Source organism: Camelina sativa, chromosome 7 (genome assembly GCF_000633955.1).
Source record: "Camelina sativa cultivar DH55 chromosome 7, Cs, whole genome shotgun sequence".
NCBI lineage: Eukaryota > Viridiplantae > Streptophyta > Magnoliopsida > Brassicales > Brassicaceae > Camelina > Camelina sativa.
The window spans coordinates 6,487,835-6,505,336 of record NC_025691.1 but is presented as its reverse complement, the minus strand read 5'-3'; the positions used below and the strand labels follow the sequence as shown (position 1 = coordinate 6,505,336).

The following is a 17,502-nucleotide window of genomic DNA, read 5'->3' as shown; positions in this document are numbered from 1 at the left end:
AAGCTGAAGCTACATGGGAGTATCTCTTTGACTTGCAGAGGAAATTTCCATCTTTTGAACCTTGTGGTCAAGGTTCTTCGAACAGGGGAGCTTTGATATAGCATTTGGGAGCTGGCACTTGGCACGTGTGAAGAGGATAAGATACAAAGGAGGCACATGCGAAGGTGTGAGCTGTAAGTGATGAGCTGTGAAGTCGGTTAAGAGAATGTCAACGTGACATCGCAAATAAACGTTAACTCTCTTAACGGAACTTAGTAGTATAAGAGCAATTGTTAGCTCATTTCTATTTTTATGCAAAATTATATGGATTTGTTGGAACTTTCTAGAACTTTCCTCATCGTTTAGCCGGTTTCTCTCTCAGAGATTCTTGCTGGTGAGATGACATTGTTGCTTTTGTTTTGAATGTTGTATCGTTTATCATCTTTTATCTTTGAATCTTTTCTATTTGTGTTGAGTATTGACTTTCGTTATCATGTTGTAAGGAATGGAATCCTTGGTTGTGCTTCTCGATTAATCCAGGTTCGTCTTGCTTACCAGGTTTGATATCCTTGTCGATATCTTCTCGGCTTTGCGTCTCAGCGTCTCAGTTCCAATTTGTCAGATTTTATTTGAAATTTCGAATTGAGTTTTCTTCGCACCCATTTCTGGTTTTGTGAAGTGTTTTCTTCATAATTTTTTTTTCTTCTAATTTGCCCTTTAGTGAAAGAGTAAATGTGATTGATTCTCGTAGTAATACCGAGATTTTTCTGTGTGAGTTCCGATTTTGGTTTGTAGGTGTTCGCCAATCTGGTTTACTGATTGGATTTGAAATCTTCGAGTTCTAATACAAATACGTGTTTTCTCTTTTTTTTTTACACACCAATTTTAAGCAATCACAACATAGGAATCATTGCGTCTCTGAGTTGTTTGGTGGTGATGTAGAAACATCAACCCTAATCTTTGTGATTTGCACTCACGCATAATTAAATGGTGACGGTAAGAAACTTGAAGATAAGAACATTGATCAACGTGTAAAAAGGATTGTGGAAGAGCTTCACTCTCTGTGAGAAAGACTGTATTTGTTGGCGGAATTGGCAGAGATGGATGAGAAGGAAGGTCCGGAAATTGAAGATGCAAAGAAGACAGTCGCGGACGTGGAGAAGCAGTTTCACACTGATGATGCCTGATTGAGTCACCGAGTGAGTGCTTGGTATGTGTATTCTGAGAATCGTATGGTTAACCAAATTGTAAGAATCGTCTTCTCTGTTATCAATGTCTGATTTGCATACACTGAAATTGCTTAACTCTTAATACATTGTTGGTGATTGTTCTTTCATTCAATATCTTCAATCCTTTTTAATCTCTCGGTGTTTTAAAGATTCAGAACCTGTCATTGTTCGTTAGACATGTTTCTGTGATGATTTGGATGTGTTTGTGTTCTTTGGTTGCGTTTAATTTCTTTTCATTAGTCATTTGCATCATGTAAGTTAATTGGTTAGAGACTTCAGATTCTGATTCAGAATAGTGTTGCTCTTCTTAAAATTTTGTGGATCATTCCCGCAAACTATCATCATCACCGAGAAATGTTACTCTCAGTACTCTCACTCAAAATATGAAGAAGAGCTTCAGGCTGAAAGTTAATAGTTACCTCTTACTCTTCTGTGCTTTAACTAATTTCACCCTTTACCTCAGTTGTAATTTCCATCTCTGACTTAAAGCTGTTGTAATATTAAGTTTAGAACGAAAAAGCCATCACTAAAGGAGGAGCCAATGCTTCTCTTTACACAGAAGCTGGCAATTCCTGCATGATCTCGCAGAGACTCTCCCATGAAAGGTACAAACATTCTCTATTATCCGTATAATTAAACACAATATAATTTTAAATAAAATCTAACATATCCAAATAGAAATAATATTCCATCTGTTGTGAACTATATCATAAGTTTGGAGGTAACAAGATATTTGTTGAGAGAAGAATCAAAACAAAAAGAAATCTAGAGAGAAGCTAGAGAAGAATCATGTAGAAGAACTAGAGAGATAATTAGATTTCCCACAACTACATTTTTCTCTTCTACATGACTCTTATTTATAGAGAGAGGAAACAAAGAGAGGTTGAGAACAAGTGGTGAACAAGTGTTCCAAGTGTTATGGCATAAAGAGGGACACATGTTGTGATGGATACACACACATTTTACAACACTCCCCCTTGAGTATCCATCACTAGTGATGAGTTACACATTGCCTCATTAAAAACCTCATCATGGAAAAACCCATTAGGATAAAAACCATGACAAGGGAAAAAGAGTACAGTAGTATAAACTCCCCCTCGAAAAAACTTCACAGATCTCGTAGATGCCACATTCCAATATTATGAATATGCTTTCTGAATGTGCTAGTAGGAAGCGCCTTTGTGAATAGATCTGCTGGATTGTCACATGAGCGGATATGTTGGGTATCAACTTCCTTCTTTTGCTCGAGTTCTTGAGTGTAGGAGAAAAATCTTGGAGGTATATGTTTTATTCTGTCGCTCTTGATGTAATCTTCTTTGATTTGAGCGACACAAGCAGCATTGTCTTCAAATAATGTTGTTTGCTCTTTACTGGTGATTATTCCATTTGATTCTTGTATGTGGTTAGTCATTGATCTGAGCCATACACATTCCCTCGATGCTTCATGAAGAGCAATTATTACTGCATGATTTGAGGAAGTGGCTACCAAAGTCTGTTTCTGTGAGCGCCATGAGATTGCAGTTCCTCCAATTGTGAAAAAATATCCAGTTTGGGATCGAGATTTATGTGGATCTGACAAATATCCTGCATTTGCAAAACCAACTAGACCAACCGAAGAGTTTCTAGGATAGAATAATCCCAAGTCAATCGTACCTTGAAGATAACGGAGAATATGTTTTACCCCATTCCAATGCCTGCGAGTAGGGGATGACTTGTATCTTGCAAGTAGATTTGTAGCAAATGCAATGTCCGGTCTAGTGCNTCATGTAGAAGAACTAGAGAGATAATTAGATTTCCCACAACTACATTTTTCTCTTCTACATGACTCTTATTTATAGAGAGAGGAAACAAAGAGAGGTTGAGAACAAGTGGTGAACAAGTGTTCCAAGTGTTATGGCATAAAGAGGGACACATGTTGTGATGGATACACACACATTTTACAACACTCCCCCTTGAGTATCCATCACTAGTGATGAGTTACACATTGCCTCATTAAAAACCTCATCATGGAAAAACCCATTAGGATAAAAACCATGACAAGGGAAAAAGAGTACAGTAGTATAAACTCCCCCTCGAAAAAACTTCACAGATCTCGTAGATGCCACATTCCAATATTATGAATATGCTTTCTGAATGTGCTAGTAGGAAGCGCCTTTGTGAATAGATCTGCTGGATTGTCACATGAGCGGATATGTTGGGTATCAACTTCCTTCTTTTGCTCGAGTTCTTGAGTGTAGGAGAAAAATCTTGGAGGTATATGTTTTATTCTGTCGCTCTTGATGTAATCTTCTTTGATTTGAGCGACACAAGCAGCATTGTCTTCAAATAATGTTGTTTGCTCTTTACTGGTGATTATTCCATTTGATTCTTGTATGTGGTTAGTCATTGATCTGAGCCATACACATTCCCTCGATGCTTCATGAAGAGCAATTATTACTGCATGATTTGAGGAAGTGGCTACCAAAGTCTGTTTCTGTGAGCGCCATGAGATTGCAGTTCCTCCAATTGTGAAAAAATATCCAGTTTGGGATCGAGATTTATGTGGATCTGACAAATATCCTGCATTTGCAAAACCAACTAGACCAACCGAAGAGTTTCTAGGATAGAATAATCCCAAGTCAATCGTACCTTGAAGATAACGGAGAATATGTTTTACCCCATTCCAATGCCTGCGAGTAGGGGATGACTTGTATCTTGCAAGTAGATTTGTAGCAAATGCAATGTCCGGTCTAGTGCAATTTGCAAGATACATGAGTCCACCGATAGCACTCATATAAGGTACTTCGGGACCAAGTATTTTCTCGTTGTTTTCACAAGGTCTGAATGGATCACTATCGACATTCAGAGATCTATTGACCATTAGAGTACTCAAAGGAGTTGCTTTGTCCATATTAAAGCGCTTTAAAATCTTTTTCGTATAATTTGATTGATGCACAAATATTCCATCTTGGAAATGCTCTATTTGAAGCCCGAGACAGAATTTTTTCTTTCCAAGATCTTTCATTTCAAACTCTTCTTTCATATGAATTCTTGCATCATCAATCTCTTTCTGAGTTCCAATTATATTCAGATCATCAACATATACAACAATGATCACAANAGATTTATGTGGATCTGACAAATATCCTGCATTTGCAAAACCAACTAGACCAACCGAAGAGTTTCTAGGATAGAATAATCCCAAGTCAATCGTACCTTGAAGATAACGGAGAATATGTTTTACCCCATTCCAATGCCTGCGAGTAGGGGATGACTTGTATCTTGCAAGTAGATTTGTAGCAAATGCAATGTCCGGTCTAGTGCAATTTGCAAGATACATGAGTCCACCGATAGCACTCATATAAGGTACTTCGGGACCAAGTATTTTCTCGTTGTTTTCACAAGGTCTGAATGGATCACTATCGACATTCAGAGATCTATTGACCATTAGAGTACTCAAAGGAGTTGCTTTGTCCATATTAAAGCGCTTTAAAATCTTTTTCGTATAATTTGATTGATGCACAAATATTCCATCTTGGAAATGCTCTATTTGAAGCCCGAGACAGAATTTTTTCTTTCCAAGATCTTTCATTTCAAACTCTTCTTTCATATGAATTCTTGCATCATCAATCTCTTTCTGAGTTCCAATTATATTCAGATCATCAACATATACAACAATGATCACAAATCCCGATGGAGATTTCTTTATAAAGATGCATGGGCATATTTCATTATTAACATACCCTTTCTTCAATAGGTATTCGCTTAAGCGATTATACCACATGCGCCTGGATTGTTTTAACCCGTTAAGTGATCGATGTAATTTGATTGCACAAAATTCATTAGACTTAGAGTCTAATGCCTCAGGAATCTTAAATCCTTCTAGGATTTTCATGTATATATCGTTATCCAATGATCCATATAAATATGCTGTCACTACATCCATAAGGTACATTTCTAAATTCTTAGAAGTTGCTAGACTCATTAAGTACTTGAATGTAATTGCATCCATGACTGGAGAATATGTTTCTTCATAATCAACTCCATGTCTTTGAGAAAAACCTTGTGAAACAAGTCGGGCTTTATATCGTGTTATTTCATCTTTCTCATTTCTTTTTTGCACAAATACCCACTTACAACCAACAGGTTTTATATCTCCCAAGAGGTCCAAAGAAATTTCTTAATTGAGGGAGAGCAACTCAAGTTGCATAGCCTTTTTCCATTTCTCCCAATCATGCCTATGTTGGCATCCTGATACGGACCTTGGATCTGGATCATGTTTTTCATGATCGATCTCTCTGGATACAGAAAAAGAGAATATTCCATTATCATCATCGATTTCATCTCTAGCCCATAACATTCCATCTTGAGCATAGTTAATAGAAACCTCATATTTTTCTGTATCATCCTGAGGACTTTTCTCTTCCTTTGGTTCTTCTTGAACCTTTTTATCTCCCATTTTCTTTTTCTTTCGGGGACTTTTATCTTTAGAGCCCATTGGCCTCCCCCTTTTCAATTGAACCTTAGGTTCATTAGCTTTGCTTCCATCAAGTTACTCTCTAGGAATTTCAACTCTTGATGGTGCATTTGCAGTGGGGATGTATGACTTTGTCACCTTTTTTGTATCTATGAACGCATCTGGTAATTGATTTGCCAAACTTTGTAAATGTACAATTTTCTGAACTTCCAGTTCACGTTGATTTGTAGGGGAATCAAGATATATCAAAGATGGTGTATACCATGTAATATCTTTTGGTACTTGTTTAATTCCTCCCCCTAATGCTGGAAATTCATCTTCATTAAAATGGCAATCGGCAAAACGTGCCGTAAACATATCACCAGTTTGCGGTTCAAGATATCGAATTATACTCGGTGATGCATAACCGACATATATGTCCAATCTCCTTTGTGGCCCCATTTTTGTTCTTTGCGGTGGGGCTATAGGAACATAAATCGCACATCCAAAAATACGGAGATAGGATATGTTTGGCTCTTGGCTAGATGCTAATTGTAAAGGGGAATAGTAATTATATGCGCTTGGTCGTATTTGGACCAATGCTGCAGCATGCAATATAGCATGACCCCATATAGAAATTGGGAGCTTTGTTTTCAATATTAACGGTCTGGTAATGAGTTGTAGCCGTTTAATCAAAGATTCAGCCATGCCATTTTGTGTATGAACATGAGGAACCGAATGTTCCACATCGATTCCTATAGACATATAATAGTCATTGAAAGCTTGTGAAATGAATTCACCATCGTTATTAAGCCTGACTTTCTTTGTGACATAATCAGGGAATTGAACTTTCAACCTGATTATTTGGGCAATGAATTTTGCGAAGGCCGTGTTTCGTGTTGTCAATAGACACACATTTGACCATCTACTAGATGCGTTAATCATTACCATAAAATAACGTAATGGCTCGCATGAAGGGTGGATAGGTCCACATATATCACCATGTATTCTCTCTAAGAACAATGGTGATTCATTCCCAATTTTGGCTGGCGATGGCCGAATTATGAGTTTTCCTTGAGAACATGCATCACATGAAAACTCATCAGATCTAAAAATCTTTTCGTTCTTTAATGGATGGCCATTACAATTTTGCACAATTTTTCGCATCATGACTGAACCAAGATGTCCAAGTCTTTCATGCCATATCTTAAATGTACTAGTAAACTTAGAGTTTACTGTAACATAAGACGCAAAATTATTTATATTTTTGCAATACAATTCAGAGGATAACATTGGCAATTCTTCCAATATATGTTTCTCCTCAGATGTTATACAAAGATATTCAATGCCATTCTTATTCAGAGTCTCTATATGATATCCATTTCTTTGGATATCTCTGAAACTAATCAAATTTCTATTAGACTTAGGGCAATATAATGAATCAATATCAAATTTTGTTCCCCTTGGCATTGAAAAACTGGCTTTTCCAAAGCCAATAATAATCTTTGCATTACTACATATAGTGCTCACGCTTCTAGCGGAGGCGTTTATTTTGAGAGAGGAGAAATATTTTTTCTCTTTAAGTATTGAGTGCGTTGTAGCACTGTCTGCTAGACACATATCTCCATCCTCAATCTCAAAATTTGACATTTTCTGAGATAAAATATTTATAAAATAAACATTAATAACATAACATAAAGTCTTACAAAAAGGCTTATTATATATTACAATAAAACTATTATCCAAAAAGACATATATTAAAACATAAAATACATATCAAACTATGACAAAGCATATTATGGCATATGGGCCTTATTCGCATGATTTTACGTTTTCATTATCAACGAGAAAATCTGCTTTATCAAGATGGGGTTCATCGTTTAGGCCATGGAAAGAAGGTCCAGCTTTATCATAGATGAGGTTGGTCTCAACATCCCTTTCTTTTGCCTTTTGGGATGCTTGGTACAGATCAGCCAAATGTTTTGGAATACGACATGTCTGATACCAATGTCCTTTCATGCCGCATATGTAACAAGTACTTTCACCTTGTTTCTTTAAAACGCGACCAACATTATTGATTTGAAGATTTTTGTTGGTTTTTCTTGCGTTGAAGTCATTATGAGAGAGACCCCTTCCTTTTCCTCTTCCACGACCATGACCTCAGCCTCGACCATGTCCGCGTCCGCGTCCCCGTCCTCGTCCTTGCCAATTATTATAGCTGGATGTAGCAACATTCACTTCTGAAAGTGGAGCTGATCCAGTTGGACGGGTTTGATGATTTATCATCACGAGCTCATTATTTTGTTTAGCAACATGCAGAACTTGCATTAATTCAGAATATCGAGTATACCCTCTTTCTCGATATTGTTGCTGCAAGAGTACATTTGAAGGATGGAAAGTTTGGAATGTTTTCTTGATCATATCATAATCGGAAACTTCTTCTCCGCAGAGAGCCATCCTTGAAGTGATTCCGAACAAAGCGAATTGGACTCACTTACACTTTTGTAATCCTGAAACCTCAGGTTTAGCCATTCATGTTTGGCTTTTGGTAAGATCACATACTTTTTGTGATCAAACCGATCCTTGAGCGCGATCCAGAGATCTGCAGGATTTTCTCTCGTGATGTATTCATTTTTTAAACCATCGTGGAGATGGTGACGCAAGAACATCATGATTCTTGTTTTTTCCTCTTCTAACCCCCTTTCAGATAGAATTTTACATCTAATGCCCATGTCATATAATTTTTCCCAGAGACATCAAGGGCGGCGAATTCAAGCTTTGCCAAGTTTGACATGATTACTATAAAAATAATAAAACAATTTGTTAAAAATAAATTTTTATGAAACACTTTTTGTAAAATCTTGTTTTAACAATAAATATAGACTATATAAAAAAATTATATGCTACATAATATATTCATAAATTGAAACAATCAATTAAGGAGGCATAGCCTTCCATATAATTAAAATATACAGATCTGAACATATGATCAAGGAGGCAGAGCCTACCATAATGATCAAGACTGTAGATTTAAATGATCAAGGAGGCAGAGCCTACCATTATGATCAAGAAGTATATATATAGTCTTTTACTCTATATATAATACATATAGTAATATGCATGTAAAATAATTAAATTCAAACAACTTTAACAAAACTTAAATCTTACCTCAAATTGATGATGGATCACAAATCGCTTATGCTCAAACTTGTAACGGATAGAGAGTCGTTCGTGCTGATAACGTGTTGTGAACTATATCATAAGTTTGGAGGTAACAAGATATTTGTTGAGAGAAGAATCAAAACAAAAAGAAATCTAGAGAGAAGCTAGAGAAGAACTAGAGAGAAACTTAGAGAGATAATTAGATTTCTCACAACTACATTTTTCTCGTCTACATGACTCTTATTTATAGAGGGAGGAGACAAAGAGAGGTTGAGAACAAGTGGTGAACAAGTGTTCCAAGTGTTATGGCATAAAGAGGGACACATATTGTGATGGATACACACATTTTACAACACCATCATTAATATTATAGATATTTTAAATATTTTGTTAAGACTGAACTTATGATTTTTCCATCATTTTTGTTTAATATTTTATTTTAGTTACATTGAATTATCATATACTCCCTCCGTTTCAAAATATAGGATATTTTAGTCAAAACACGCATATTAAGAAATAGTTACTTTTAAAAAGTTTAACCAATCATAAACAAGTCTGCATAATATAAAATATAAATTTAATGTAAAAGTTACATAGAAAATTGGAAACATCCTATATTATGAAACAAAAATACTTCTCTAAATATCCTATATTATAAAACGGAGGGAGTAATTTCATAAAATTATTAAAATTCTAGATGTTTTTTTTTACATTTCTTCTTGTGATTCGAATTTAAAAAAAAACAGTCATGCATCTCAAGCAATGGAGAAAAATAGTGTGTTCAACCATCCTTGACCGGGTTTTTGGCAAACAAATCGAGATATGCTTTGGTTTACGGTCTAACTCGGTCCGATCGCCGGTCTGGTCCGGTTTAGAAACATTGCTTATGTATTTTCTTCTCCTACAGTCCCACACTTCAAATTGAAACTGTTATCGGAACACTTCAAAATCAACGAGCTCACGAGGATGTCGGCCGTTTCAGTCTCCGCCGTCAAATCTGACTTTTCCACGGTCGAAGCAATAGCCGTTACACACCATCGGACGCCGCCGCTACAAAATTTTCCTTCGCTCCGGTTTCCACTATCGCTCAAGTCCCGGCCGGCTACTTCTCTTAACCTTGACGGTGGATCAAAACTCCTCCACGCCTCGCGTCTTACTTGTATAAAATGCTCATCTTCTTCATATACTCCGCCGTTAGGTAAACTCTTCTCTCTCTCCCCCCTCTCCCCCCATTAGCGCCTCCCTATTTCGATCGAAATTAAACTTCTTCTCCTCGCAGATTTATCGGAGGAACAGTTTATAAAATTTAAACAAGCATCGGAAAAGGGGAACTTAGTTCCTCTATACCGATGTGTATTCTCGGATCATTTGACTCCGATACTTGCTTACCGATGTTTGGTGAAAGAAGACGATAGAGATGCTCCTAGCTTCTTGTTTGAGTCTGTGGAGCCTGGTTTGCAATCCTCCAACATCGTAAGCCTTTTTTTTTTTTTTTTTTGATCTTCTCAGTTTTTTATGCAATTTTGTTTGGTGGTTGAAGAACTCACTCCTGGAGGATTTGATTTTCTTAGGGGAGGTATAGTGTAGTTGGAGCTCAGCCCACAATAGAAATCGTGGCAAAGGGGAATGTAGTTACTGTGATGGACCATGGAGCTGGTCTTAGGACTGAGGAGGAAGTGGAAGATCCAATGATGGTTCCTCAAAAAATCATGGATGAATGGAGACCACAACGCATTGATGAATTGCCTGAAGCTTTCTGCGGTGAGTTACCAAATCTGTTATAGCTAAGTTTTTGCTTTCTTTAAATAGAGTGATGATGTTTGTTTAGCATTGCTGATATTTTTGGATGGTTGATTTGATTGATACTCTCAACTCTGAAGGTTTTCTCCTTTGTTAACCAGGTGGTTGGGTTGGATACTTCTCATATGACACTGTANGTCTCCGCCGTCAAATCTGACTTTTCCACGGTCGAAGCAATAGCCGTTACACACCATCGGACGCCGCCGCTACAAAATTTTCCTTCGCTCCGGTTTCCACTATCGCTCAAGTCCCGGCCGGCTACTTCTCTTAACCTTGACGGTGGATCAAAACTCCTCCACGCCTCGCGTCTTACTTGTATAAAATGCTCATCTTCTTCATATACTCCGCCGTTAGGTAAACTCTTCTCTCTCTCCCCCCTCTCCCCCCATTAGCGCCTCCCTATTTCGATCGAAATTAAACTTCTTCTCCTCGCAGATTTATCGGAGGAACAGTTTATAAAATTTAAACAAGCATCGGAAAAGGGGAACTTAGTTCCTCTATACCGATGTGTATTCTCGGATCATTTGACTCCGATACTTGCTTACCGATGTTTGGTGAAAGAAGACGATAGAGATGCTCCTAGCTTCTTGTTTGAGTCTGTGGAGCCTGGTTTGCAATCCTCCAACATCGTAAGCCTTCTTATGCAATTTCTTTTGGTGGTTCAATGGAATTGAACTCACTCTTGGAGGATTTGATTTTGCTCAGGGGAGGTATAGTGTAGTTGGAGCTCAGCCCACAATAGAAATCGTGGCAAAGGGAAATGTAGTTACTGTGATGGACCATGGAGCTGGTCTTAGGACTGAGGAGGAAGTGGAAGATCCAATGATGGTTCCTCAGAAAATCATGGATGAATGGAAACCACAACGCATTGATGAATTGCCTGAAGCTTTCTGCGGTGAGTCACCAAATCTGTTATAGCTAAGTAGAGTGATGATGTTTGTTTAGCATTGCTGATTTTTTTTTGGATGGTTGATTTGATTGATACTCTCAACTCTGAAGTTTTTCTTCTTTGTTAACCAGGTGGTTGGGTTGGATACTTCTCATATGACACTGTACGTTATGTTGAGAAGAAAAAACTGCCTTTTTCAAATGCTCCAGAGGATGATAGGAGTCTTCCTGATGTTCATTTGGGCCTTTATGATGATGTGATCGTGTTTGATCATGTCGAGAAGGTATATTGTTGTTTGTTCTTAGTGTATTTGCATCTTCCTGCGGATTATGAATAGTAGAATTTATATAGTTTGTCTTGATTGTGATACCATCCTTAGTAGAGTAATTAACTCTGCTGAATTCCCGTTGAACACAGAAAGCATATGTAATCCACTGGGTGCGGATAGATAAGGATCGTTCTGTTGAAGATAATTTTACTGATGGAATGAATCGGCTGGAATCTCTAACCTCTAGAATTCAAGACCAAAAACCGTGAGTAGATCGTTTTACCAGTCTTTAGATTGTAATTTTGATTATGTTTATGCTCATGTGTTTCTTTTGAATTGCAGCCCCAAGATGCCTACTGGTTTCATAAAACTACGCACTCAGCTCTTCGGTCCTAAACTGGAGAAATCAACTATGACGAGTGAGGCATATAAGAAGGCAGTGGTGGAAGCCAAAGAACATATCTTGGCTGGGGACATCTTTCAGATAGTTCTTAGTCAGAGATTTGAAAGGCGGACGTTTGCGGACCCATTTGAGATATATAGAGCTCTTAGGATTGTAAATCCAAGTCCCTACATGGCCTATTTACAGGTATACTCCTTTGTTCCTCTTTTCCTTACATTTTTCATGAAAGTTAATATTACTTATCTGTGGTTACAGGCTAGAGGATGCATATTAGTTGCTTCAAGTCCAGAAATATTGTTACGTTCAAAAAATGTAAGTGTTACCTACTCTCCAAAAACCTTTGGTTCCCTTCATCCCTGAACCCCATCATCTTCATTTACAACTGAATGGATGGCTTAATGTGTGGATTTTTTCTGCTACAGAGGAAAATTACCAATCGCCCCCTTGCTGGAACTGTCAGAAGAGGAAAGACACCTAAAGAAGATCTAATGCTGGAAAAAGAGCTCTTAAGCGATGAAAAACAATGCGCAGAGCATATTATGCTTGTTGATTTGGGAAGGAACGATGTTGGCAAGGTTCATCACTTGACCACTGCTCAACTCTTCTGTCATTTTCAGTCTTTTGGAAGCTAACATGCAGTTTTTAAGCGGTAATCTAACTTGTTGGATATTCTCGTGAACTCAGGTTTCAAAGCCCGGTTCTGTGGAGGTTGAGAAGCTCATGAATATAGAACGGTATTCACATGTCATGCACATTAGCTCCACGGTATACTCCTATTGCAATTTTAGAAACTTTTTAATTCTAAAGTCTTGCCTCAAAGGATTTTTGCATAAGTTTTGTCTTCACTCTAGTAAGTTTGTTAGATATCACAGTCGAATAATGAAATTTTAGAATAGAAGTGGTGTTGANGTCTCTAACCTCTAGAATTCAAGACCAAAGACCGTGAGTAGATCGTTTGACCAGTCTTTAGATTATAATTTTTGTCTCTTATTTATGCTCATGTGTTTCTTTTGAATTGCAGCCCCAAGATGCCTACTGGTTTCATAAAACTACGCACTCAGCTCTTCGGTCCTAAATTGGAGAAATCAACTATGACGAGAGAGGCGTACAAGGAGGCAGTGGTGGAAGCCAAAGAACATATCTTGGCTGGGGACATCTTTCAGATAGTTCTTAGTCAGAGATTTGAAAGGCGGACGTTTGCGGACCCATTTGAGATATATAGAGCTCTTAGGATTGTAAATCCAAGTCCCTACATGGCCTATTTACAGGTATACTCCTTTGTTCCTCTTTTCCTTACATTTTTCATGAAAGTTAATATTACTTATCTGTGGTTACAGGCTAGAGGATGCATATTAGTTGCTTCAAGTCCAGAAATATTGTTACGTTCAAAAAATGTAAGTGTTACCTACTCTTAACTGACCTTTGGTTCCCTTAATCCTTGAACCCCATTGTCTTCATTAACAACTGAATGGATGGCTTAATGTGTGGATTCTTTCTACTACAGAGGAAAATTACCAATCGCCCCCTTGCTGGAACTGTCAGAAGAGGAAAGACACCTAAAGAAGATCTAATGCTGGAAAAAGAGCTCTTAAGCGATGAAAAACAATGCGCAGAGCATATTATGCTTGTTGATTTGGGAAGGAACGATGTTGGCAAGGTTCATCACTTGACCACTGCTCAACTCCTCTGTCATTTCCAGTCTCTGACTCTCTTCTTTTGGAAGCTAACAAGCAGTTTTTAAGCGGTAATCTAACTTTTTGGATATTCTCGTGAACTTAGGTTTCAAAGCCCGGTTCTGTGGACGTTGAGAAGCTCATGAATATAGAACGGTATTCACATGTCATGCACATTAGCTCCACGGTATGCTCCTATTGCAATTTTAGAAACTTTTTAGTTCTAAAGTCTTTTGCCTCAATGGATTTTTGCATAAGTTTTGTCTTCACTCTAGTAAGTTTATTAGATATCACAGTCGAATAATGAAAATTTTGAATAGAAGTGGTGTTGAAGCCTAGTTCTGTCTAGACTAGAGAACCCATGAATATGTGACTGACTTCACTTGTTATGACATGAGCTTAACAATATGCTGTCCAATATCTGTTTGTCTCACAATACATCTCCTTCTCCGCAGGTAAAAGGCGAATTACTAGATAATCTAACAAGCTGGGACGCTCTTAGAGCTGCACTTCCAGTTGGAACCGTCAGTGGAGCCCCAAAGGTTCTCTCTCTCACAAAACCCACAAACTTCTTACACGTTGTTCTTCCCCATACTCAAAAAAATCATTTGATACAGGTAAAAGCCATGGAGCTGATAGATAAACTTGAAGTAACAAGGCGTGGTCCTTACAGTGGAGGCTTTGGAGGCATTTCGTTTAATGGAGACATGGACATTGCCTTGGCTCTTAGAACAATGGTCTTCCCAACAAATACCCGTTATGACACATTGTACTCTTACAAGCATCCTCAGAGACGTCGAGAGTGGATTGCTCATATCCAGGCTGGAGCTGGGGTTGTTGCAGACAGTAACCCCGATGATGAACACAGAGAGTGTGAGAATAAAGCAGCGGCTTTAGCACGAGCCATCGATCTTGCTGAGTCTTCCTTTCTTGAGTCACCTGAGGAGGTTACCATAGTCACACCTCCTCACATCAACAATGTCTGAGCATAAGCATTCTTGTTTTTCACTTTTGATTTCAGTTTCACACACTCAAACAGCTATTTGATTTGTGAGATTGGTTCTTTTGAGTATTAGAATTTAGGACTTTGTCTGAGGTTTTGAGATCTGTCAGGACCAAAAGCTGCTAGATTTATTGGTGCTATGTACCAATCCGCACTATGTGTGAGATAAATCGATTTAAATAAAATAATATGAATAAAATTATTATTTAAGATTTACGATTTGTTTGTATAAAACGAAATATGTAACTAAAGTTTTTTTCGTTTATTCAAATTTGCATTTATATTATGTAATTCACTCGTGAAATATTTGAACATGGAAAAGAATTTCAAGGTGGTGTAGAAAGTTTTGATGTCTTTTGTGTTTCTAAAAATCAAATTCACATATTTTATGTTTCACATTCTTATTTATATCACTATACCATTAAATGCGGGATAAATCAATTTCAATAAAATAATATGANATCACAAAACCCACAAACTTCTTGCACGTTTCCCCATACTCAAAAAATCATTTGATACAGGTAAAAGCCATGGAGCTGATAGATAAACTTGAAGTAACAAGGCGTGGTCCTTACAGTGGAGGCTTTGGAGGCATTTCGTTTAATGGAGACATGGACATTGCCTTGGCTCTTAGAACAATGGTCTTCCCAACAAACACCCGTTATGACACATTGTACTCTTACAAGCATCCTCAGAGACGTCGAGAGTGGATTGCTCATATTCAGGCTGGAGCTGGGGTTGTTGCAGACAGTAACCCCGATGATGAACACAGAGAGTGTGAGAATAAAGCAGCGGCTTTAGCACGAGCCATCGATCTTGCTGAGTCTTCCTTTCTTGAGTCACCTGAGGAGGTTACCACTATCACACCTCCTCACATCAACAATGTCTGAGTATAAGCATTCTTGTTTTTCACTTTTGATTTCAGTTTCACACACTCAAACAGCTATTTGATTTGTGAGATTGGTTCTTTTGAGTATTAGAATTTAGGACTTTGTCTGAGGTTTTGAGATCTGTCAGGACCAAAAGCTGCTAGATTTATTGGTGCTATGTACCAATCCGCACTATGTGTGAGATAAATCGATTTAAATAAAATAATATGAATAAAATTATTATTTAAGATTTACGATTTGTTTGTATAAAACGAAATATGTAACTAAAGTTTTTTTCGTTTATTCAAATTTGCATTTATATTATGTAATTCACTCGTGAAATATTTGAACATGGAAAAGAATTTCAAGGTGGTGTAGAAAGTTTTGATGTCTTTTGTGTTTCTAAAAATCAAATTCACATATTTTATGTTTCACATTCTTATTTATATCACTATACCATTAAATGCGGGATAAATCAATTTCAATAAAATAATATGAATAAAATTATTATTTTAGTTTTAATATTTGTTTGTATAAAATAAAATATGTAACTAAAGTTTTTTTCGTTTATTCAAATTTGCATTTATATTCTGTAATTCACCCGTGAAATATTTGAATTTGGAAAAGAATTTCAAGGTGGTGTAGAAAGTTTTGATGTCTTTTGTGTTTCTAAAAATCAAATTCACATATTTTATGTTTCACATTATTATCTATATCACTATACCATTAAATGCGGGATAAATCAATTTAAATTAAATAATATGAATAAAATTATTATTTTAGATTTAAGATTTGTTTGTATAAAATAAAATATGTAAGTAAAGTTTTTTTCGTTTATTCAAATTTGCATTTATATTCTGTAATTCACCCGTGAAATATTTGAACTTGGAAAAGAATTTCAAGGTGGTGTAGAGAGTTTTGAGGTCTTTTTGTGTTTCTAAAAATCAAATTGACATATTTTATGTTTCACATTATTATCTATATCACTATACCGTTAAATGCGGGATAAATCAATTTAAATAAAATAATATGAATAAAAAAATATTATTTGAGATTTAAGATTTGTTTGTACAAAAGAAAATATGTAAGTAAAATTTTTTTTGTTTATTCAAATTTGCATTTATATTCTGTAATTCACCCGTGAAATATTTGAACTTAGAAAAGAATTTCAAGGTGATGTAGAAAGTTTTGATGTCTTTTTTGTGTTTCTAAAAATCAAATTCACATATTTTATGTTTCACATTATTATCTATATCACTATACCATTAAATAGATAAAGCAATATTTTTAAACTAGTTGATTTAATTTAAACTAATCTTAAGTTTAAAAATGCAATGAGAAAAATGATAAAAGTAATAAATAAATGAATAGTTTTTTTCTTGTTTTTGAAATGTAATTTACTTCTAATAAGTAAATAGATTATGAAAATGATAATTAAATATATTTTTGGATTTAATAGTTGATCAAATCTTTCATTTTTTAAGACTAATAGAAAAAATATTGGCTCATAATATTTCAGTGGCATATATATGTAAATAACAATGAGAAGTAAGGGCATTTATTAAAAATGTACAGGAGCTCTGTGAGCTAGACACCTCAGCTTTTTTTGTGAGAGTGCTTCTCTATTAATATATAGGGGATATATATAATATTATTATTATTGTTGAAAATATTAGTAAAGAATGTTTTTTTTTAACTAAAACTGGTTTATAAATGAACAGATCAATAAAGCAGTTTAACTAAAATTGTTAATTGAAATTAATAATGCCTTTAAAATTAGTGAATTGAATGA

The 17,502-nt window shown here is 36.2% G+C and overlaps 1 protein-coding gene across 3 annotated transcripts; it reads left to right on the top strand.

The window, feature by feature from the left end:
• On the top strand, window positions 9,730–15,955 carry LOC104700521 (anthranilate synthase alpha subunit 2, chloroplastic-like). Of its 3 annotated transcripts, XM_010416044.2 has the most exons (12): window positions 9,735–9,800; window positions 10,757–10,959; window positions 11,041–11,234; window positions 11,311–11,500; window positions 11,626–11,777; window positions 11,912–12,027; window positions 12,105–12,351; window positions 12,421–12,477; window positions 12,588–12,740; window positions 12,850–12,930; window positions 14,294–14,380; window positions 14,456–15,048. In XM_010416044.2, the coding sequence occupies exons 1-12, from the start codon at window positions 9,772–9,774 to the stop codon at window positions 14,822–14,824; spliced, it is 1,878 nt and encodes a 625-aa protein (XP_010414346.1). In that variant the 5' UTR covers window positions 9,735–9,771; the 3' UTR covers window positions 14,825–15,048. The 3 variants fall into 3 exon arrangements, with proteins under 3 accessions (XP_010414347.1, XP_010414346.1, XP_010414345.1); XM_010416045.2 differs by lacking the exons at window positions 10,757–10,959; window positions 11,041–11,234; window positions 11,311–11,500; window positions 14,456–15,048 and adding exons at window positions 10,085–10,278; window positions 10,377–10,566; window positions 15,363–15,955 and having other exon boundaries at window positions 9,730–10,003; XM_010416043.1 differs by having other exon boundaries at window positions 12,105–12,477; window positions 14,456–15,051.